Raw genomic sequence first — 26,161 nt, 5'->3', positions numbered from 1 at the left:
AGGCATCCTTAATGCCATCAGATAACCCCTGCTTAAATTTGCATCTAAGCGCAGGATCATTCCATCCGGATGGAACACACCACTGGCGGAACTCTGCACAATACTCCTCCACCGGTCGCTTGCCCTGTCTCAAAACTGTCAACTGCCTCTCAGCTGCTGCTGCCCTGTCAGGGTCATCATAGAGTAACTCCAATGCAGAGAAAAACTGATCCACAGAAGATAACTCAGTGGCATCTGGAGGCAAAGAAAGGGCCCACTCCTGCGGAGGTCCTTGTGAGAGTGACATAATGCCCACTCTCTGGCTCTCATCCCCAGAGGACCGGGGACAAAGTCTGAAAAACAACTTACATCCCTCTCTGAAGATTCGAAAGGCCCTTCTCTCGCCCTTGAACCTATCAGGAAGCTGCACAGGAGGTTCTGGGGGAACAGCAGCAGATAGCATGGCATTTTGGCCCAGGAAAGACTCTACCTGCTGCACCCGTTGCGTAAGGTCCAGAACAAGCTGGTTGAGACTTTGCATTTGCTCAACCAGAGCTTTCATGGGGTCCATAGCAAGGTGGAGAGAGAGAAGAGAAAAAAAAAAGTAAGGCTGGTTATTCTGTTAGGAACACAGAAGACAGTGAGCCCTAAGCTCAGCCCCGCCCACTGTCCTCTATCTACTTGCCACTATCCGCCCTAAGATGGCGGCGAGCAACTGGGCGGCAGTCCCTGCACTGGCTAGGTGAAACACAAATACAAAACAGACAGACAAACACAATGAAGAATAGTCCACAATCCCGGTCACAACAGTCGGGCAGCAAAAGTACAAAATCAGGATCCAAAGGCGTAATCAGAAAACAGGCAATATAATCAGTGGCAGGCAGCAAGCAAGGGAGGTCAGAGATACAAAGCAGTAGTTAGGAGATGCAAAGAAACAGAATCCACAAGCAGGCTGAGACTAAGTCAATAACTAGCAATGATATCCCAGACTGAGGTAGTTATATAGGAGGCCAGGGTTCTGATCCAGAACATAATTGGACCATCCCCCTGATCTCCAAGCACAGACAGCTGAGAACAAAACAGATCCACTGGCAGGATGACCTGTCAGTCACAGCAGAACCAAAACACAGGTTATCCATGACATGGCCAGACAGAATTCAGCAGGTGAATTCGGGTGTGTCTCCCAACAAAAGTGAGCATATAAACCAGTGTTCACACACTGCAAACAAAAACACAAACAGAATACAAGAATATCAACGCCTTCTTGGCCGCACAGCATGAGCCGAGGGGCTCATAATGCTCTGTAAAGATACCATCCTGACATTGTCTTTGACTTGTCCTCTTGTGAGGGTCTAAGGGTACAAACACACACACCGTATACGCAGCGTATTTACTGCTGCGATACGCAGCAAATACGCAGCAGATACGCAGCAGATTAGATCTAAATAACTGAACACAGCATTAAATCTGCACCATCAAATCTGCTGCAGATCTGCTGCGTATCTGCTGCATATACGGTGTGTGTGTTTGTACCCTAACACTGCATAGTGTTGTGTAGCATTACTGAGAAGAAAACTGTGTGCTGTCTTGTGTCCTACCCATATAGGGTTCTAGCTAAGAGTGACCTACTCTTTCTGTCTCCCACGTGACTTCCTTCCTCAGTGCATCTAAAGTGCGCTGTGAGTGGGTGAAGAGTGCAAACAGAAGAAGTAAAGAGAGAGACGATAGGAGAGAACAGATTCCTGTTAGTTCGCAGATTCATGTGACATACAAATAAACAATAACCCTTTACACCTTTCAGCTGTGCAGCATCTGGACACACATATCTAATACAGCGACGTCTAGTGGCGAAACTTTAGTACTACTTTCATCACCACCTCTATACAATAAGTACAGACTTTTCTGAAGGGTGTAACCAATAGTGACACCCGTGTGGTAGGACACCACACGGGTGTCACTTGATAACTTCGGACACTTAGCTAAACCCAGGTAACCAAAACTGGGGCTTGTGTCACCCTGGTAGGACAGATACCCCAACACTGCAGGGCAGAAGGTGGTCAGCGACAGTATAGTTGAAACACAGGCACAAGTATCTCTCTCAAGTATCTCTCTCTCTCTCTTAAAGGGAACCTGTCACCCCCCGTGCCGGGGTGACAGGCTCCCGACCCACCGTTAGAGCCCCCTATACTCACCTAATCCCGCCGGGTCCCGCTTCTGGAGGTGGTCGGGTGACGGAGATCTCAGCCGCTGCAGCCCGGCCCACGCGCTGACAGATGAGTCCAACGCTCATAGAGAATGACGGAGCGCTGGACTCTCCTGTCATTCTCTATGGGTGTTGGACTCATCTCTCAGCACGCACGCCGGGCTGCAGCCGCTGAGATCTTCATCACCCGACCACCTCCCGAAGCGTGACCCAGCGGTATTAGGTGAGTATAGGGGGCTCTAACGGGGGGTCGGGAGCCTGTCACCCCGGCACGGGGGTGACAGGTTCCCTTTAACACTAAGCTACGCAAGCACCGCTATATCTACCACTATTCTACCTCAGCACTTAAAGTTTCACCCAGCAAAGATCCAATGAACACAAGTCTGTACCAAAGAAAAGTCATTTATTGTCAAGATATCCTGTATCCTAAAAGACTATTCAGTAAAGCCATTATATTTATTCTACTGGGATTTAGTCATCATTGCTCCAGCCCCTATACACATCAGCCATACATCTTTGGTTACTCTCCCCTTTTTGTGGGTGGCAGTACCGACAGTTGGGGTGCATCATCTCCCCACTCTGGACACTCTGTAACGCGGTGACATGGTAACTCTGTAACGTGGTGACATGGTACACTCTGTTACGTGGTGACATGGTACACTCTGTAACGTGGTGACATAAGACACTCTGTAACGTGGTGACATGGGACAGTCTGTAATGTGGTGACATGGTACACTCTGTAAAGTGGTGACATGGTACACTCTGTAATGCGGTGACATGGTACACTCTGTAACGCGGTGACATGGTACACTCTGTAATGCGGTGACATGGTACACTCTGTAACGCGGTGACATGGTACACTCTGTAACGCGGTGACATGGTACACTCTGTAACGCGGTGACATGGTACACTCTGTAACGTGGTGACATGGTACACTCTGTAACGCGGTGACATGGTAGACTGCATACAAACACGAAACTCACAGCAATCATAACTAACCCGCCGCCTGAAATAAAAACACGGGATACTGTATTTCCAACTTTTTGCTGGGTGGAGATCGGCCACAGCATTTGTTTATTAAATAACATTCTTCAAACTTTCCAACCAACGGGCACTATGTGCCGAACCATAACCGTAGCATACGGTGCACCGACGGCGGACTCCCACCGTGCGCGTCCGTTCAGCTATCACCACCGGGTAACTTTCCGCTGCTGTGACTTCACCATCAACACCATATCTGAAATACACAACACTTCAGTGTCTCTTCCCAAACGGTTACCAATTCCCTACTTTCCACGGTAGTGCTTAACCTATATTTCTCTATGATAACTCCTTTTAATTAACACATTTTTTTTTTTTTTAATATATATATATATATATAGGGAGGGAGGGAAAACTGCACCAGGGGCTCGTGTGGACTGAGCGGGAAACAGGAAGCCTGTTCGGTAAGGTAAAGCTGACTCCGCCTCCCCAGTGTATCATAGGCTGTAAAGCCCGGGAAAACTTGCCATAGGCTGCTGTGGTAGTAGGGGGAGGAGAGGGAGAGTACGGGGAGGATATACTTTTAACCCCTCGCAGGCGGCCCCAATGCTTCTCAGGAAGGGAGGGGGGAAGAGTGCCGCATGCAGTCAGCCCACACCTTCCCTATACAGTAAGGTGTGCTACACACTCTGTAATGTGGTGACATGGTACACTCTGTAACCTGGTGACATGGTACACTCTGTAACCTGGTGACATGGTACACTCTGATCAAATAGTTCTCTAAGATCCTCGTTTTTTAATATGTACAGAGCAGGTTTTTATCGTGTGTACACCGGGGACCGGGACGGGGGGGGGGGGGGATGGGGGCTATACGGTAAGTGCAAACAGTCCCAACTCTCCATGGCATGGATGAATTGTGGTATAACATTCCTTCTCCGGGTGTGAACTGTATTGCGAGATGTGACAAGTCACTGGCGTATACTTTCTCCTACAGTGTCTTGAGGGAAGACAATCATCCCCAAACTTGGCTGACAACACAGGGGTGCTACAAGTCTGCATCTGCTGGATGTCCTCTATTGACTTTCAATTACGAGCAGTCACAAGAAGAAACACACTTTGTTCATTCATCATTTGTAATACTTGCAGAGTGAACACATTGGGCCACATGTATCATCCGGCGAATGGATGATTTTCGGCGGAAAGTGCCGATTTGCGTCTTTTTTTAAGCAAAAATGGTGGATTTGCGAATAAAATATTCGCAAATCGGCACTTTCCGCCGAGTACGCCAGGGGGCGGAAAAGGGGCGGAGAGTGGGCGGAACGGAGGATTTATCATCCGTTCTGCCAAAATGTACGCCGAAAACCTACTCCAGTCCTCAGCTGGCGTAGGTTTTCGGCGGTGCGCAACGGCGCGCACGGGATTTATGTAGAGGCAGTCCGCCTCTACATAAATCTCCGTAGCGCCGGAGCTGCGGGGGCATTTTTACGTCCGGCGTAAAAAACGCCGGACTTAATGCATGCCTCCCATTGAGTGTTACAATAACCAGGGTGTCATATACGCAAGATGAAAATACGATTTGCTGAACGTGTATCTGATATATTTACTCCCTGTAAACTACATGAGGTCCTTGCCCGGTCTCTCATGATACTTTGTGGACTGACATCATGGTGATACATCAGGCATTGAATGGGTCAGTAGGTTCGAGAGACGAGGAGATTGGACTTCTCAATTGCATCTTGGAGCAGTCTATTGAATCCTCCGATTGGACACTCGTGCATATGGTCTGAATCTTAAAGGTGAACTCTTCATAAGGAAAAAAAATTTCTATTAAAAGTTATATAGATGTGTCTATATAATGTATTACCATATCTGTGCGGTTCTGCCACACTGGTAGCTGATAGAAATCCAGGAAGTGAAGAAAAATGGCTTCTGTGCCAATTCACATTGTCTCCTGCTCACACTGCTCTCCCACCTTAGGAGACAAATATTTCAGGCCTTACATTGTGTGTGTTTGCTGAGTGCAGGCTGATGATGCAGACAGGGGGCAGGACGTGATGTCACAGGAGGCGGGGCTGGATCCCCCAGTCCCCTGAGTTATTCACCATCTCTGACCGGCCAGAAGCAGCTGCTGCACTGATTTCACTGATTGTGCAGAAGTGTGCAGTGAAATTAGGGCTGTGTTCACACATGTTGGAGTTTCATTGCAGTACTACAGCATATTCACAAAAATGATGCAGTAGCAAGTAAATGATGCTAAACGGCAGAGAGGATTGGATCCGGCACTGCCAATCCCACCTGGAGAAAAAACGAGGCATAAACAGTATCTTCCATGTAAGATAATATGAGATAAAGTCCGTATTGTGGGGCTCAACCTCAAAGATAAAAGGTGCTTGATCATAATATGTGCGTAGAAATTAAAAGAAAAAAAAAATCAAAAAGTTGAACTTTATTTCAATATTGGTCACAGAGGGGAGGGGCCTACAGTGGTGCCGTTGTCGTTAAGCTGCAGTTGATAAAAGATCCCTTTTTACTTGAACAAGCACCATGACATATGATATAAAATAAGGTATGAAAACTGCTAAACTTACCCTATACACCTGTGTAGAGAAGTCAGAATGCAAAAAGGGTCAGTGTCACTTTAAGGGTTTCAGGGCCACAACGTTTCAGATCCCAGAAATGACTAAGGGTATGTGGAGAAGTTGTCCCTCAGTGTGAATACCTTGATGAGAAAATAGGTCAGTCTCTCTTGATAAGTTCCCCTGTAAAATAAGCTCCTTGGCTCCACTACTCCCATGGGTCCCACTATCTTCTTTAGTTGTGCTGACCCCAATAAATCTCCTCACAGAAATCTCCTCACAGGCTGTAGTCTCCTCACAGAAATCTCCTCACAGGCTGTAGTCTCCTCACAGAAATCTCCTCACAGGCTGTAGTCTCCTCACAGAAATCTCCTCACAGGCTGTAGTCTCCTCACAGAAATCTCACAGGCTGTAGTCTCCTCACAGGCTGTATTCTCCTCACAGAAATCTCACAGGCTGTAGTCTCCTCACAGAAATCTCCTCACAGGCTGTATTCTCCTCACAGAAATCTCACAGGCTGTAGTCTCCTCACAGAAATCTCACAGGCTGTAGTCTCCTCACAGTAATCTCCTCACAGGCTGTAGTCTCCTCACATAAATCTCCTCACAGGCTGTAGTCTCCTCACAGAAATCTCACAGGCTGTAGTCTCCTCACAGAAATCTCCTCACAGGCTGTAGTCTCCTCACAGAAATCTCCTCACAGGCTGTAGTCTCTTCACAGAAATCTCCTCACAGGCTGTAGTCTCCTCACAGAAATCTCCTCACAGGCTGTAGTCTCCTCACAGAAATCTCCTCACAGACTGTAGTCTCTTCACAGAAATCTCCTCACAGGCTGTAGTCCCCTCAGTGCATGCTACTTCTACCAAAGCTGCACGCCACTAACCCACAACTCCCTGGGCCAACTGCCTCTTGAGGGGAGCTCATTAGAATAGCTCCGCCCATCTTCTGGACTTTTCCCCTAGCTGGTGTAGTACACTGAGGAGGCAACTGGTGTTGCTATGGTAACTCCCTGCTGTGGTGTGTGTGAATAATAAAGATGTCCCATCTCCATGGCTCCTCACTATAATACAATAAAGAATAACCAATACATTAATAAATCTATGTCAATATAATACAGGGTCTATTGTCTGCCCAACCTTAGGGAGACCCCCAACTTCTGTACACTACATATGTCCTGCAGGAAGTGGTGTATTCTCTCCAGTCTGACACAGTGCTCTCTGCTGCCACCTCTGTCCATGTCAGGAACTGTCCAGAGCAGCAGCTAATCCCCATAGAAATCCTCTCCTGCTCTGGACAGTTCCTGACATGGACAGCAGGTGGCAGCAGGGAGCATTGTGTTAGACTGGAGAGAAGACACCACTTCCTGCAGGACATACAGCAGCTTTTCCCTGGAGTACCCCTTTAACCCCTTAGTGACCGCCGATACGGCTTTTTACAGCGGTCACTAATGGGCCTTATTCTGCTGCCATCAGTTTTTTATGGCGATGGCACAGAATAAGATAGCGGGGCCGGGAAGGCCCCCATCCCCCCAGCTACCGGAGGTAGCTGAGGGGTTGGGGCAGTGTGTGGGATCCGTCCCGGCCACCCTTCATACCGGCGATAGCCGCTATTAACGTTATAGCGGCGGCCACCGGTAACGGGCATTGCCGGCGCCACCGCTGCCTTTCATGCATTCACGGTGGGGGGAGATTAAATAAGTGTCCCCCAGACCTCAGATCAGCCCCCCCCCCCCCCTAGTAGGGCGATCACTAACCTCCCCCCCGCGGTGGCCATCAGATCCAACTGATGAACTATGTCTGTTCACAGTGATCTACACGTAAAAATGAATCAAAGCCCCATGCTGGCATGGGGCAGTGATCGGGGGACTATCTATATACCGCTGATCGCTTGTACCATGTGCTGCCCAGCACTTTTTATCCCCTGTCACCATAAATGATTGGTGACAGGGGATAAAAAGTGATGTGTCAGTCCCCCCAAGTTGCCCCCCTACCCCCCAGTCACCCCCGTCCCCCAGTAACCCCCCCTACCCCTTATACTCACCTGATCCAGGGAGGTTCTTCCTCCTCGGCGTCCTGACTGCTCCTGAAATGCGCATGCGCTCCAGAAGCAGTCATCTCTGAAAATTTAAAGTGACAGGGACCAATTTGGTCCCTGTCACTGAACTATGATTACTGTGATAGAAAATATCACAGTAATCATAGTAATATAGAGAAAATAAATGTGTAAAAGTGCAAAAAGTGACAAACATACAAAAAAATAAAACACATACTTTTTATTATAGTAATAATTGCAGTTTACCCCCAAATTACCCGTAACCACCGCAGGTTGCCCGTAATCACCTCAGGTTGCCCGTAACCACCGCAGGTGTCCGTAACCACCCCAGGTTGCCCGTAACCACCCCAGGTTGCCCGTAACCGCCCCAGGTTGCCCGTAATCATGCCAGATTACACGTAACTACTGCACGTTGACTGTAACCACCCTAAATTGCCAGTGACCCCCTCAGGTTGCCCGTAATCTCCCCAGATTACATGTAACCCCCCAGATTGCATGCAAGCACCGCACGTCGCCTCTGACCACCACACGTCGCCTCTGACCACCGCACGTCGCCACCGACCACCGCACGTCGCCACTGACCACCGCACGTCGCCTTTGACCACCGCACGTCGCCACGGACCACCGCACGTTGCCTCTGACCACTGCACGTTGCCTCTAACCACCCCAAATTGCCAATGACCCCCTCCAGATTGCCGTAACCACGCCAGATTACAGGTACCCACCCCAGATTACCTATAAGCACTTCAGTTTGTCCGTAACCACCCCATGTTGCCCGTAATCACCCCAGATAGCTTGTAACCACCCCAGATAGCTTGTAACCACCCCAGGTAGCCTGTAACCACCCAACGTTGCCCGTAACCACCCCACGTTTCCCGTAACCACAGCAGGTTGCCTGTAACCACCCTAGATTGTCTGTAACCACAGCAGGTTGTCCGTATCCACCCCTGGTTGCCTGTATCCACCCCACGTTGCCTGTAACCACCCCACGTTTCCTGTAACCACAGCAGGTTGTCCGTATCCACCCCACGTTGCCCGTAACCACCCTACGTTGCCCATAACCACCCCGAGTTGCCCGTAACCACCCCACGTTTCCCGTAACCACAACAGGTTGCCTGTAACCACCCTAGATTGTCTTTAACCACAGCAGGTTGTCCGTATCCACCCCTGGTTGCCCATAACCACCCCACGTTGCCCATAACCACCCCACGTTGCCCATAACCACCCCACGTTTCCTGTAACCACAGCAGGTTGCCTGTAACCACCCTAGATTCTCTGTAACCATAGCAGGTTGTCCGTATCCACCCCTGGTTGCCCGTAACCACCCCACATTGCCCGTAACCACCCCACCTTGCCTGTAACCACCCCAGGTTGCCGTAACCACAGCAGGTTGCCGGTGACCACCCCATGTTGACCGTAACCACCCCAGGTTGCCCGTAACCACCTCCAGATTACCCGTAACCACCTCCAGATTACCCGGAACCACCTTTACATTACCCGGAACCACCCCAGGTTGCCCGTAACCACCCCACATTACCTGTAATCTCTCTTTTTTTTTATTTTAGTAACTGCGCTATTCTAATAACCGATACTAGCTGCGGTTTTACTCCAGCAAATTGGCGCTCCTTCCCTTCTGAGCCCCGCTGTGTGCCCATACAGTGGTTTATGCCCACATATGGGGTACCGTTCTACTCAGGAGAACCTGTGTTACAGATTTTGGGGTGCGCTTTCTCTCCCTTTCCTTGTGAAATTTAGAAATTTCAAACTAAACCAACATATTATTGGAAAATTTTGAGTTTTTCATTTTTACTGGCCAATTTTGAATACTTTTCTCTAATACCTGTGGGGTCAAAATGTTCACCACACCCCAAGATAAATTCTTTGAGGGGTTTACTTTGTAAAATGGAGTGACTTATGGGGGGGGGGTTCACTCCACTGGCACTACAGGGGCGCTGCAAACGCACCTGGTGCTCAGAAAATTCATCAGCAAAATCTGCACTGAAAATGCTAATAGGCGCTCCCTTCCTTCTGAGCCCCGCTGTGTGCATACAGTGGTTTATACCCACATATGGGGTACCGTTCTACTCAGGAGAACCTGCGTTACAGATTCTGGGGTGACTTTTTTCTCCTGTTCCTCGTGAAATTGAGAAATCTCAAACTAAAGGAACATAATATTGGAAAAATTCGCGTTTTTCATTTTTACTGTTTACTTTTGAATACTTTCCTCTAATACCTGTGGAGTCAAAATGCTAACCACACCCTAAAATGAACTCTTTGAGGGGTGCACTTTCCAAAATGGGGTGACTTAAGGCCCTATTCCACGGAATGATTATCGTCCGTATTCGGCCACTACGGACGATAATCGTCCCGTGGAATAGAGTGCAACGATCAGCCGACATCGTTCATGTCGGCTGATCGTTGCAGTCGCTTGTTTTTCAACATGTTGAAAAACAAGCGACAGATACAGCAACGATCTGCTGCCGTCGCTCCGTTGAATAGAAGCATTGGCAGCAGACGCTGCTGTATACTGTGGGCTGCCCGGACGATCAGCGATCACCCGGGCAGCCCCCCGCAGCTCCCCGCCGCCCCTCCCACACTCACCCGCTCGCTGCTGCCGCGTTGAATAGAGCGCTCGTTTGCTCCTCTAAACGACCAGTGAAATAGGGCCATTATGGCGAGATTTTACTCTGCTGGCACTACAGGGGCTCTGCAAACGCACCTGGCGCTCAGAAACTTCTTCAGCAAAATCTGCATTGGAAAGCTAATTAGTGCTCCTTCTTTTCTGAGCCCTGCTGTGTGCCCATACCGTGGTTTATGCCCACATATGAGGTACCTTTGTACTCAGGATAACCTGCGATACAAATTTTGGGGTGCTATTTCTCTCATGTTCCTTTTGAAAATGAGAAACTTTAATCTAAACGTATATATTATTGGAAAATTTTAATTTTCCATTTTTTACGGCCTTATTGTGAATACTTTCCTCCAGCCCATGTAGGGTTAAAATGCTCATTATACCTCAAGATGAATTCTTTAAGGTGTCTAGTTTCCAAAATGGGGTCACTTATGGGGGTTTTCAGGATACAAGCCTTCTAAATCCATTTAAAAAAAGAACTGGTCCCTAAAAAAAATCAGTTTTGGAAACGTTCACGAAAATGTGATAATTTGCTGATAAATTTCTAAGCCCCATAACACCCTAAAAAAGTAAAATATGTTTACCAAATTATGCCAGAATAAAGAAGACATATTGATAATGTGACTTATTAACTAATTTATGTGCTACGACTTTTTGTTTTTTGAAGCTGGCAATTTCAAAGTTCATAAAATGCAAATTTTTTTAAATTTTCATGATATTTTGATGTTTTTCACAAAAAACACACAAAGTAGTGACCAAATTTTGCCACTAACATAAAGTGCCATATGTGATGAAAAAACTATCTCAGAATCGCTAGCATACGTTAAAGCATCACTAAGCTGTAAGCGCATAAAGTGAGACAGGTCAGATTTTGAAAAATGAGCCTGGTCATTAAGGCCCAAACTAGCTGCAGCACAAAGGGGTTAAGCGCAAATTCATACTAATCCATTGCAGATTTGATGCCAATATTGTTAATTTAAATAAATACCTAAAATTGGCAAAATCAAATCCAGAGACGATGAATACAAGTGACCCTAATGATTGGCAGTGCTGTGTACAAAGGGAGACGTATGTGCCGCACTCACCAGCTCAGCAGCAGGCCGGCGCACAGGCAGAAGAGCACCATCCTCCTTCTCTTACATAATGCTGGAACAAATAAGAGACAACATCAATGAGTACAAGGTGTGGTGGCACAAAACCATAATACACCGCATCATAAACAATTGTGGGATTCACTAATGGATTTCAGTGGGACAAAGCCCCCTTCCCTCAATGGAATCAATGGAGCCGTGTCATAGAGGGGAGGGAATATGGTTACATTGGGGGGGGGGGCCCTCCGAGCCGGGATGGTGCTTGGGAAAAGACCGGCAAAGAGCTCAGCAACCAGGCAACATTTCAAAAGAACGGACTAGGCCACAGGGATCCCAGCACCGGCGCCAAGCAGCTGAGGTACATTAAAGAAAGGAGATGGACCTGATGGACCGCATGGTACACTCACTTTGTACATCAGTTTTAAACTTCTATTTGTTAGGGGTCAAGAAGGGGCCCTGTAAACTATGAAAATAATAAAATTCTCTGTTTGTAGTCACCACAAGGGGGCGCTCACCGCATACAAATAGAACTATGTGGTCAGTGTGGTTCTCAAGCAATTCCCAGCATGCCCTGAGAAGTGTAGGCTGTAAGGTAATATGCTGCTCCTGGGGGATACACCATGTATCTCTGTGTGTGGGCAGGGGGTTTGGAGCTCTGTATCACTAATCTCCTATAAGGCTGATTGCATAAAGCTGATTTCTATGTCTACTGAAGTGGCTGGACATGGAGACATGGAGGACAATAAGCTGCATATAATGTGTATCTGATTATTATTACATGTCCCCCTCCTATAATAGATGGAGGACTATAAGCTGGATATAATGTGTATCTGATTATTATTACATGTCCCCTCCTATAATAGATGGAGCACTATAAGCTGGATATAACGTCTGATTATTATTACATGTCCCCTCCTATAATAGATGGAGAACTATAAGCTGGATATAATGTGTATCTGATTATTATTACATGTCCCCTCCTATAATAGATGGAGGACTATAAGCTGCATATAACATCTATCTGATTATTATTACATGTCCCCTCCTATAATAGATGGAGGACTATAAGCTGGATATAATGTGTATCTGATTATTATTACATGTCCCCTCCTATAATAGATGGAGGACTATAAGCTGGATATAACGTCTGATTATTATTACATGTCCCCTCCTATAATAGATGGAGAACTATAAGCTGGATATAATGTGTATCTGATTATTATTACATGTCCCCTCCTATAATAGATGGAGGACTATAAGCTGCATATAACATCTATCTGATTATTATTACATGTCCCCTCCTATAATAGATGGAGGACTATAAGCTGGATATAATGTGTATCTGATTATTATTACATGTCCCCTCCTATAATAGATGGAGGACTATAAGCTGGATATAACGTCTGATTATTATTACATGTCCCCTCCTATAATAGATGGAGGACTATAAGCTGGATATAACGTCTGATTATTATTACATGTCCCCTCCTATAATAGATGGAGGACTATAAGCTGGATACAATGTGTATCTGATTATTATTACATGTCCCCTCCTATAATAGATGGAGAACTATAAGCTGGATATAACGTCTGATTATTAGTGATGAGCGAATACTGTTCGATCGTATAGATATTTGATCGAATAGTAAGGTATTCGATCTATCTATTATTATCGAATAGTTCACTGAATGTTCGCTAAATATTTGATAAGCGTTCAAATCCCCCGGCTTCCGTTTTTTACCTCCAAGTGGTCGAATAGATGTTTTTCAATAATTGAGTACTTGTTCCCATAGACTTTATTGGGATTGGATATTCGATCGAATATTCGAATATTCGGAAGATATACGTACAAATATCGAATATTCTAATATTTCACTATTCGCTCATCACTACTGATTATTTTAATGTTCCCCATTAATAATAGATGGGTACTATTAGCTGATGATAGTATAATGTCTAGCAGAGCATATCACTTGCCGTCTGCTCTGATGACGTCTACACGACTATTATTACACAACACAATCTTTTATTATTCTGATACAAATTACCATACAGTCCCCTATTTAGCAACACACAACCCCCACTTATAATAGACCGAGGACTATCAGCTGGAAATAATATAATGTCTACTAGACTATACACCATGTTGGCTGCGTATAGTATAATATCTATCGGACTATTATCACATGCCCCGGCTTATAATAGATGGGGGGAATGTGAGCTGTGTATTGTATAATATCTATCTGACTTACTTAGTACACAGTAGACTATCAGACTATTATCACCTGTCCTACAGGTAAAGTATAGAGATGTTACACATATAGGAGCCAGGTATAGTATAGAGATGTTACACACATATAGGAGCAGGTATAGTATAGAGATGTTACATATATGTACCAGGTATAGTATAGAGATATTACACATATAGGAGCCAGGTATAGTATAGAGATGTTACATATATGTACCAGGTATAGTATAGAGATGTTACACGTATATGCGCCAGGTATAGTATAGAGATGTTACACATATATATGAGCCAGGTATAGTATAGAGATATTACACATATATGTGCCAGGTATAGTATAGAGATGTTACACATATATGTACCAGGTATAGTATAGAGATATTACATATATATGTGCCAGGTATAGTATAGAGATATTACACATATATGTGCCAGGTATAGTATAGAGATATTACACATATATGTACCAGGTATAGTATAGAGATATTACACATATATAGGAGCCAGGTATAGTATAGAGATGTTACACATATAGGAGCCAGGTATAGTATAGAGACAGGGGCGTAGCTAATGTCTCCTGGGCCCTGGTGCGAGAGGCCAACTTGGGGCCCCCCCCCCCCCCTCCTTTCACGACCAAGTGATGCTATTGTTGTGTGTGTGTGTGTGTGTGTATATATATATATATATATATATATATATATATATATATAATATATATATATATATATATATATATATATATATAGATATATATATATACACACAGTGGTGCCTTGGATTATGAGCATAATTCGTTCCAGGACCGTGCTTGTAATCCAAATCCACTCTTAAACCAAAGCAAATTTTCCTATAAGAAATCATGTAAATGCAGACAATTGGTTCCACACCCCAAATATATTTATTATTCTGTACTGTACAGTAATGGAGAGGATGGGAAACACAAGGGCTGACAGAGACTGCAGGGAGCATGAAGGAATGAGCAGGACAGATGGGGGCACATACATGCAGCATCTCTGTCCGGGGAGAGAGGGGTTACAGCTATGGAGAGATTACCCCCCCCCCCCACAGTCCTGTCCCCTGATGTAAGCCCCAGCCTGAAGGGGATCTGCTATAATTTGGAAGGTGTTTAGAGTACAGTGCTGTAGACCCCGCTATGCAGGCCATGCCCCTTCTCCACTCGCGCTCCCACCCAATACAGGAAGTTCTTAAACCAAAGCAATGTTCTTAAACCAAGTCACAATTTTGAAAAACTGTGAGCTCTTAAACCAAAACGCTCTTAAACGAAGTTACTCTTAAACCAAGGTACCACTGTATGTATGTATATATATATATATATATATATATATATATACACACACACCAAGACAGATATTACCTATTACCGCCATACTGTTACCGACCAAATCCTGTATACTGAGACCAATATTACCAGTAATACCAGTATATAGGGAGGAAACATTACCGCCACACCACAACCACTACCATCACCACCATATTGTTACTGACCAAATCCAGTACACTAAATCACCTCATCCAGTCATATAGAGGTGGATGCAGCTCTACACAGGCTCTATACACCATATACATTACTGTGCAGTTATATCAGGTGACTCACAGGAGACGTCTTTTCTGATCGGAGTTCTTTCCTTTTCATCATCTTCTCCATCCGTCCTGGGCCGTTATGAGAACTTTTCCGAGCCACGAATCCACAGAATCTGACAGACAGACATATTAGGCTCCACACTCTGGCACCATCTCCATCTCTCTACACACTGCACATCTGTACTGTCCCCTTTACACCCTCATTTAGTGGGTAGCCCTGACTCTATGTGACCTCCTAATATATGCCCCCCTCTGTGTATTCCCTCTCCCCCTATGTTGCCCCCCCCCAAATAGATGGCCCCCTCTACCCCCTCCCTTATAGATGGCCCCCTCTACCCCCTCCCTTATAGATGGCCCCCTCTACCCCCTCCCTTATAGATGGCCCCCTCTCTCCTCACCCTCCCTTATGGATGGTCCCCTCTCCCCCCACCCTCCCTTATGGATGGCCCCCTCTCTCCTCACCCTCCCTTATGGATGGCCCCCTCTCCCCCCACCCTCCCTTATAGATGGTCCCCTTCCCCCCCCCCTCCGTTATAGATGGTCCCCTTCCCCCCCCTCCGTTATAGATGGTCCCCTTCCCCCCCCTCCCTTATAGATGGTCCCCTTCCCCCCCCCCTCCCTTATAGATGGTCCCCTTCCCCCCCCTCCCTTATAGATGGTCCCCTTTCCCCCCCTTTATAGATGGTCCCCTTCCTCCCTCCCTTATAGATGGTCCCCTTCCCCCCCCCCACCCTCATAGATGGCCCCTCTTTCCCCCCACCCTCATAGATGGCCCCCTCCTTTCCCCCCACCCTCATAGATGGCCCCCTCCTTTCCCCCCACCCTCATAGATGGCCCCCTCCTTTCCCCCCACCCTCATAGATGGCCCCCTCCTTTCCCCCCACCCTCATAGATGCCCCCCTTCTTTCCCCCCACCCGTACAGGCTGATAAAAAAAACAAAACTTAACTCACCTGACATGGCGCTCCCACGTTGATCCTCACTCCTCCTGGTCTGTCCCCGGCTGCTGCGCGGCTGTCGCGTCTTATCCCCGGCAGCGCTCGCATCCCAGAACTCCCTGCGCGCCGGAAACCGGAAGTCAGGGCCCAAGGCGCGCAGGGAGTTCTGGGATGCGCGCGCTGCCGGGGGTAAGACGCGACACCCCCGGCAGCCGCGCAGCAGCCGTGGGAGAGACGGAGCCAGACTCTTGTGACCGCAAGCAAAACAATGCTTGCGGTCACAAGAGTGATTGATCGGGGGGCCCCGCGGGCCCCCCTTGTGGCGGGCCCGGTCGTGGCGGCGACCCCCGCGACCACGGTGGCTACGCCACTGTATAGAGATGTTACACATATAGGAGCCAGGTATAGTATAGAGATATTACACATATATAGGAGCCAGGTATAGTATAGAGATGTTACACATATATATGTACCAGGTATAGTATAGAGATGTTACACATATATATGTACCAGGTATAGTATAGAGATGTTACATATATATGTACCAGGTATAGTATAGAGATGTTACATATATATAGGAGCCAGGTATAGTATAGAGATGTTACATATATATATGTACCAGGTATAGTATAGAGATGTTACACATATATATGTACCAGGTATAGTATAGAGATGTTACACATATATAGGAGCCAGGTATAGTATAGAGATGTTACACATATATATAGGAGCCAGGTATAGTATAGAGATGTTACACGTATATGTGCCAGGTATAGTATAGAGATGTTACACGTATATGTGCCAGGTATAGTATAGACATGTTACACATATATATGTACCAGGTATAGTATAGAGATGTTATACATATAGGAGCCAGGTATAGTATAGAGATGTTACATATATATATGTACCAGGTATACAATAGAGATGTTACACATATATATGTACCAGGTATAGTATAGAGATGTTACACATATATAGGAGCCAGGTATAGTATAGAGATGTTACACATATATGTACAAGGTATAGTATAGAGATATTACACATATATGTACCAGGTATAGTATAGAGATATTACATATATATAGGAGCCAGGTATAGTATAGTGATGTTACATACATATATGTACCAGGTATAGTATAGAGATGTTACACATATATATGTACCAGGTATAGTATAGAGATATTACACGTATATGTACCAGGTATAGTATAGAGATGTTACATATATATATGTACCAGGTATAGTATAGAGATGTTACATATATATGTACCAGGTATAGTATAGAGATGTTACACATATATGTACCAGGTATAGTATAGAGATGTTACATATATATGTACCAGGTATAGTATAGAGATGTTACACATATGTACCAGGTATAGTATAGAGATGTTACATATATATGTGCCAGGTATAGTATAGAGATATTACACATATAGGAGCCAGGTATAGTATAGAGATGTTACACGTATATGTGCCAGGTATAGTATAGAGATGTTACATATATATGTACCAGGTATAGTATAGAGATGTTACACATATGTACCAGGTATAGTATAGAGATGTTACATATATATGTGCCAGGTATAGTATAGAGATATTACACATATAGGAGCCAGGTATAGTATAGAGATGTTACACGTATATGTGCCAGGTATAGTATAGAGATGTTACATATATATGTACCAGGTATAGTATAGAGATGTTACACACATATATGTACCAGGTATAGTATAGAGATGTTACACATATATATGTACCAGGTATAGTATAGAGATGTTACATATATATGTGCCAGGTATAGTATAGAGATGTTATACATATATATGTACCAGGTATAGTATAGAGATGTTACATATATATGTGCCAGGTATAGTATAGAGATGTTATATATATATGTACCAGGTATAGTATAGAGATGTTACACATATATGTACCAGGTATAGTATAGAGATATTACACATATATAGGAGCCAGGTATAGTATAGAGATGTTACACACATATATGTATCAGGTATAGTATAGAGATGTTACATATATATAGGAGCCAGGTATAGTATAGAGATGTTACACATATATATGTATCAGGTATAGTATAGAGATATTACACATATATATGTGCCAGGTATAGTATAGAGATATTACACATATAGGGGCAGGTATAGTATAGAGATGTTACACACATATATGTACCAGGTATAGTATAGAGATATTACATATATATGTACCAGGTATAGTATAGAGATGTTACACACATATATGTACCAGGTATAGTATAGAGATGTTACACATATATGTGCCAGGTATAGTATAGAGATATTACACATATATGTACCAGGTATAGTATAGAGATATTACATATATATAGGAGCCAGGTATAGTATAGAGATGTTACATATATATATATGAGCCAGGTATAGTATAGAGATGTTACATATATATGTACCAGGTATAGTATAGAGATATTACACGTATATGCGCCAGCTATAGTATAGAGATGTTACACATATATATATTTACCAGGTATAGTATAGAGATGTTACACATATATAGGAGCCAGGTATAGTATAGAGATGTTACACATATAGGAGCCAGGTATAGTATAGAGATATTACACATATATAGGAGCCAGGTATAGTATAGAGATGTTACACATATATATGTACCAGGTATAGTATAGAGATGTTACATATATATAGGAGCCAGGTATAGTATAGAGATATTACACGTATATGTGCCAGGTATAGTATAGAGATGTTACACATATATATGTACCAGGTATAGTATAGAGATGTTACATATATATGTACCAGGTATAGTATAGAGATGTTACATATATATGTACCAGGTATAGTATAGAGATGTTACACATATATATGTACCAGGTATAGTATAGAGATGTTACACATATAGGAGCCAGGTATAGTATAGAGATATTACACATATAGGAGCCAGGTATAGTATAGAGATATTACACATATATATAGGAGCCAGGTATAGTATAGAGATGTTACACGTATATGTGCCAGGTATAGTATAGAGATATTACACATATATGTACCAGGTATAGTATAGAGATGTTACTTACACATATATGAGGCAGGTATAGTATAGAGATATTACACATATATGTGCCAGGTATAGTATAGAGATGTTACATATATATATGTGCCAGGTATAGTATAGAGATGTTACATATATATGTACCAGGTATAGTATAGAGATGTTACATATATATGTACCAGGTATAGTATAGAGATATTACACATATATGTGCCAGGTATAGTATAGAGATGTTACACATATATGTGCCAGGTATAGTATAGAGATATTACACATATATGTGCCAGGTATAGTATAGAGATGTTACTTACACATATATGAGGCAGGTATAGTATAGAGATATTACACATATATGTGCCAGGTATAGTATAGAGATATTACACATATATATGTACCAGGTATAGTATAGAGATGTTACACATATATGTGCCAGGTATAGTATAGCGATGTTACTTACACATGCAGTTTTGAGAAAACATCCTGATGGTTTATTCTAGCCGCTCAGACGTTCTGGAAGCTGCTGCCAAGGGAGGGAGAGAACAGAATGCTGCCAAATCATTAGCATCCTTTTTAAAGGACCCAGCCCTGCTTTGTCATATGATGTCTGATTGGGTTTCTTGTTGTTTTTGCATTGCTTTACCTGCAGTTCTATCAGATCCTCAGGTTATAATAATCACCTATATATCTGTAAGCTGCGTAGATTACAGTGCTGTTATATCCAGGGTCCCACAGGGGCATTTTCTCTGATCGCAGTCGCTCGCTTCCCTTTTTTTCCTCCATCTGGTCCAGACTATCAGGACGACTCATCTCTGCAGAAACTGCCAGACATCTTAGGCTCCGCACTTTTTCAGAACCCTCCACTCAGTAATAAATCTGCTGTTTGGGGGAGGGAAGTAATATGTTGGGGAAGGGCAGGTTAATTGGGGAGAAGTAGGTGGGTCCTCCCATTATATAGATACATTGGTTCAGTATGTAGTTTTTCCCGTCGGGTAGGTTCCCTGTTGTAATTAGGTGGCTTCATTATATAGTTTCCCTTAAGTAAGGTGGCACTGCCAGGAGGTTGTTTTTACCAGTATAAATATGTAGAAGATGGTACTTCCGTGGCGGTGGTGCTCGAGGTGAGAAAAATGTTCAGATATTAGGAAGAGCCCGGCACTCACCAAGTAAATTGTGCTTTTTTATTGTAGTGTAGGGGTGGTGGCGTCCCGGAGGAGTTACATAACAAACGGACCTCTAAGGTAGTTTACTTGCTGGATCCCCAGAATTTGTGGGGAAATAACAATAACAAATAGGTGGACTATAGAATTAATGTTACGACATACGCTAACTTAATGAGTTATATGCACTAGCACTTTAGCATTGTAATATAACGTTTTTTAGCATTATTTATTGTGTATTGCACTTTATCCATCTGTAAGACGACTTGTGTTGTGGGTCAGGGATTGCAGCAAATAGTATGAGCAAATTAAATTAAAAACCACCTCCGGGATAGCCACCGTTCTTTTTAATGTTAGGTTTTCTCTCTTTTTATGAATTGTTTTAAATATATGTACTTAATAAAGATTAAATTTTCTTGCTACGTAAGTTCAGCATTCTTCTTTTTTGGTGAAAATTTATTGTAGTGTAGCAAACATATGGTACAAGGACGCGTTTCGGCCAAGCATGGCCTTCATCAGCTTAGGGGTGGTTTTTCCCACTATGATGGTGTCCCTGTAGGTAGTTTTCCCAACATGATAGTTCCCCCCCCCCAATAGGTAGTTTCCCCCTCCAGGTAGTTATGTAGGTGACTCCCAATGTAGATAGAAGGGGGCAACCTACCTACAAGGATTATCCTATGTTGTTTTCCTGTACATGGACCTCCATAAGTATGTTACTCCTATGTCCGTAGGACCGTCTTCTCCCTTCTATATATAGAATATACCCTATTGGTAGGGTAAAAACTGCAGGTAGTCTAATCATGTATTGACTAGAGACCAGCACCACCTCTACCTTCATGTCATGTAAAATGATGTCACTCATTCTGCGAAAAAGTGCAGGAGCTGACCCCAGTAGGACAAAGCTACCAGTATTTAAAATGTCTACGTATCCTACTGCGCAGTGCAGGTTGACTGAGAAAACTCCGACACCTAGCTACACCCAGATAACCGACAACTGGGAATCATGCTACCCTAGCAAAATGAGTAGCTTGCAGCTGCAGGGCAGAAGACAGTCAGACACAGGTCTAAAAGTGAGTATGAGTATCACTTCACTACTTATATATCTACACTACAGTTCCGGCAGAGTACTGGATCTACACTCGGCAATGGCTCCTCTGGCAAACTCCTCTTCTCTCTACTTTTATAAAGCACTACTACTACTACTACTACTTCTACCAAAGCTCCTACTCTTTCCAAGCACCTACTTCTAAAGCACTAAAGCCCCTATGACACTGATGTGAGGAACAAACGAGCGCTGTCAGCACTCGTTCGCTTCTCGTTCCCAGCTCGCTGCCACAGCCATTACACGCGGCGGTGTGTTACAGTTGTCCTAGCCCATTCTGTTGCCGTCTTGCTCACAGGATAAGATGGTACAACGCTCACAAGTCATTAGAATATCTGCGATAATAGATGATACCTAGGGAAATTAAGTTTGAAGCTACCAGTCCAGATGATTTCCCAAACTAGCCAAACTGAGAGGTGAACGGATTTTCGTATCCAGAATTTTCTGCTAGTACTATAAATATAAAACACGTCTCATACGATCTGTCCCTGAGATATCTTCCCCTATCGTATATAATCCCTAATAATAGATAATAGGTCGCACAAGGATTGGTCTATTTTGGACCATTAGACTGGCTCCCACCCCTAACACCATACACTAGCATCCCAGGTAGGGTCAATATAGTGTAATATACTTTAAAAAACTTTGAAACATAGAAACATGTCAGCTGCAGCACGTCCACTCTCCGCTCTGAATTAAAAAAGAGTTGGACTTATAATGGGCTCCCTTAATTCAGAGCGGGGAGAGGATGTGCTACAGCTGTGGTCCTCTCCTCGCTCTATCTCCCAGTCGGTAAATGTCTGAGCACTCAGACCTGGCCCAATCAAAACTTTTGACATGTTTCTATGACGTGTCAAAGTTTTTTATAACGACATGTCCACTTTAACCCAACACTCGTATTTCTCTGCCTCGGATAATGACAAGGTTCTGATTCTGACTATTGCAGTAATTATTTAGCAGTTGTAGATAACCTGTAGATAACCTCCCCTTGAAGTGGACTTTCCGCAAAGGGAATTCTATCCTTTGCTATCCTCAATCGCTTCATAGCGGGCGAGTCAGCAGCCAGGTCCTCACTGTCAATAATGGTCCGTCGCCATTATGTTGCGGCCCGCCATTAACCCCTCAAACGCTGCGATCGCTTCGTTGAAATGTAAGTGTGCAGCTCCTGTCACTTACTGAACTGAACCTTCGCAGTGTGTCTGCAGGGTCCTAATCGCATTGCCTGACTGCCAGAGGTCTTCAGTCAGACAGGCTCTATCAGAAGATCACAGATAACACTGATCCCTGCTATGCTATGGCTACAGGCAGACTCTATGTAATGATCACAGATAACACTGATCCCTGCTATGCTATGGCTACAGGCAGGCTCTATCAGAAGATCACAGATAACACTGATCCCTGCTATGCTATGGCTACAGGCAGGCTCTATGCAATGATCACTGATAACACTGATCCCTGCTATGCTATGGCCACAGGCAGGGTCTATGTAATGATAGCAGATAACACTGATCCCTGCTATGCTATGGCCACAGGCAGGGTCTATGTAATGATAGCAGATAACACTGATCCCTGCTATGCTATGGCTACCGGCAGGCTCTATCAGAAGATCGCAGATAACACTGATCCCTGCTATGCTATGGCTAGAGGCAGACTCTATGCAATGATCACCGATAACACTGATCCCTGCTATGCTATGGATACAGGCAAGCTGTATGTAATGATCACAGATAACACTGATCCCTGCTATGCTATGGCTACAGGCAGGCTCTATCAGAAGATCACAGATAGCACTGATCCCTGCTATGCTATGGCTACAGGCAGACTCTATGTAATGATCACAGATAACACTGATCCCTGCTATGCTATGGCTACCGGCAGGCTCTATCAGAAGATCGCAGATAACACTGATCCCTGCTATGCTATGGCTACAGGCAGACTCTATGTAATGGTCACAGATAACACTGATCCCTGCTATGCTATGGATACAGGAAGCTCTATGTAATGATCACAGATAACATTGATCCCTGCTATGCTATGGCTACAGGCAGGCTCTATCAGAAGATCACAGATAGCACTGATCCCTGCTATTCCACAGTACACTATTCAGGTACAGCGGAAGTCAAATTACACAAGGGTTAAAGGGAACCTGTCCCCCCCCCCCCCCCCCGTGTCGGGGTGAAGGCCGCCCGACCCCCCACTTGAGCCCTGGATACTTACCCCATCTCGCCAAGTCCCGCTCCTGGAGCCGGTCCCAGGACGGAGATATCCTTGCTGGAAGCAGAGATGAGTCTGACGCCCATAGAGAATGGGCCACCAATCCTAGAGCTCACTGGGGATGTGGGTTAAAGTCAATTTCAGTTTCAGTTAGTCACAGCTGCCTAGTCTGAGGAAAGATAGGAAGTGAGAGAGGAAGTAGACTAGAGAGGTTCCAGTGAGTGAGTTATCTAGTATACAAAAGGAGTTCCAGAGCTAGCCATGTTTGGCTAGAACAACCTTAGGGGATAACCTTATCCACACAGAGTGGCTATCAGAGGAGTTTACAGGATTTTTTTGTCTATCCAGCAGTTAGCTAAGTGGACTATTCAAGCCGAGACTCTGCTTCAAGTCACTAGTATTCCTGAAAGGTCACCCTGATGGCTAGCTTACCCAGATTTGGGGCATGCATCCCTGATCGTGTGTCAATCAGTGCCCACAGGATAGCCAAGGCCGATGTTTATCCCAGTGGAAGCAGGTGTTTTTCTATTGCCACTGCCAATGTGGTTAGCGCCCCCTCTTGTTGAAACCTTCAGGTCTGGATAAGCCCCCTTCCCACAGGTAACTGTAGTGTCTTAGTACAGGTGTTCCACTAAGTCCTTATTCCACCTATCAAAAGGTAACTCTGCCACTCTAGGATGATGGGTGCCTTTCTGCACTATCCTCACTTGGTGTCTCACTCTCCCCTGTTTGCATGCACAGCTGAAAGAAACTGTTAATTGTTGGTTGGTTTGTTCTGTTTACTGTTCTGACCAATCACTGGTTAAGGTACCACACACTCTCCACCTATTACACTTCTTCCTTCTCCTCTTGTCTTGTCCGGTCACCCATATATAAGCTAGTTAGTTCCTGGTGGGAGGTCTTTTGGTGTCAGTTGATTGCAGTGAGGAGATACAGAGAGAGAGAGAGAGTTGCTGCTGCAGTCTTTAGCTAGGCCTGGCTTAGGCCAGGGCCCTTGGGTCCTATTTTCAGTAGTGCAATTGGTGTGAGACAGAGACACAGTTCCCAGAGTCTGTGAGAGAAAGTGAAGATGCAATTTTTGTTTTTATTTTTTTAGTCTCGCACCTCCTGTTCAGACTTGCCAGTAAATCTGTTGTCTTTTCCAGGGGGGGGGGGGTATGGTGGTATTGGTCAGGTCTCGAAAGGCCAATCGGTGCGTGAAGATGGTGCGTCTTCAGGTTTAGTGCCTAGGGCAGCAGCAGTTGTTAATACGGCCCTGCCCATAGTCACTCATAGCTTGTAAAATTGTTCTACTGCAGTTCCGCAAAATGACTGTATACACTCAGTCAGGAAAGCTCTCTCTTGTCTGTGTCTTTCTTTCCACCATCTGCTAACTGAAGAAGACCATCCACCAGGAACTAACCACCCTTTTTTAGGGAAAACAAAAAACTCACTCTGACGGGTGGGGCTGTGTGTGGATAGGAGAGAGAAGAAGTGTAATAGGTAGGAAAGTGCGCAAAGCACCTGCACCTGTGATGGCACAACACAATGAATCAGTGAAACAGACCTTAACCCATAACCTCCTTCAGCTGTGCTCATATAAGTAAAGACAGAGTTATATAGCAGACAGCGACACCTAGTGGGGTAACACAAGTATGCACCTTTATCCCCTTTGTGCGATACCTGACAGAGGCAGCTTACCCAGGTGGAATAAAACTTCTAGTGGAACCACCTGTACCGGGACACTACACCCTCATAGCTCTGCTGTGCAGCTCCCCAAAGCTACCACCGTGGCCGGTATACTGTGCACAGCAGAACTATGCAGGGAACCATATCAGCATAATCGTGCTGATTGGTTACCTTTTATATCTTCAGAAACATTTTACCAGTTTCGGATCTCCCGGCATAATAATGAAGGACGATACCGCAAACTCTGAACTCCATGCTGTATTTTATTGTCACTGACTTATTCTAATAAATTGTAAGGCAATGGTAATTTGTTCTTGTTCAATAATTAGCAATAATTATCACGCATTCTGATTTGACAAATGCTTCATTGCCAGAGCCAAATTCCTGTGTGTATTCATAACCTGATAACTATAGTACTATTCACACCTATTAGCTGTCCATAGGTATCAGCGAGCTGTCCATACGTATCAAACAGCCGACATTTCCCCCCAAACCCACATACATGCACATGCTTGTGGGAGGGGGAGAAAGCTGCTGCCAGACTCCTCTAGTGTTGGCTCATCTTCCCTGAGAACAACAGGACTGAGCAGGTTACAATCCAGTAATTCTTCTCTCCCCGACATATTGCTCTGTCAATGTAACACATACAAAGGTAAT

The 26,161-nt window shown here is 44.6% G+C and overlaps 1 protein-coding gene across 2 annotated transcripts in view; it reads right to left on the bottom strand.

Annotated features, from left to right (window-relative positions):
- Positions 1-20,233, bottom strand: part of LOC138802919 (histo-blood group ABO system transferase-like) — a 50,515-nt gene extending 30,282 nt beyond the window's left edge. Inside the window, exons 1-2 of one of the 2 annotated variants that reach the window (XM_069986679.1) lie at positions 20,041-20,233; positions 11,508-11,568 (exon numbers count right to left, since the gene is read on the bottom strand). In XM_069986679.1, the coding sequence (XP_069842780.1) occupies positions 11,508-11,568; positions 20,041-20,170 (191 nt within the window). In that variant the 5' untranslated portion in view covers positions 20,171-20,233. Of the gene's footprint in view, positions 1-11,507; positions 11,569-19,820; positions 19,896-20,040 lie in introns of those variants that run through there. The other variant, XM_069986680.1, reaches the window with a different exon arrangement.
- Positions 20,234-26,161: the final 5,928 nt, after the last annotated feature.

The sequence above is a fragment of the Dendropsophus ebraccatus genome, chromosome 10 (genome assembly GCF_027789765.1).
Source record: "Dendropsophus ebraccatus isolate aDenEbr1 chromosome 10, aDenEbr1.pat, whole genome shotgun sequence".
In the NCBI taxonomy this organism is placed as follows: domain Eukaryota; kingdom Metazoa; phylum Chordata; class Amphibia; order Anura; family Hylidae; genus Dendropsophus; species Dendropsophus ebraccatus.
This window is presented reverse-complemented; position numbering and strand designations above follow the sequence as displayed.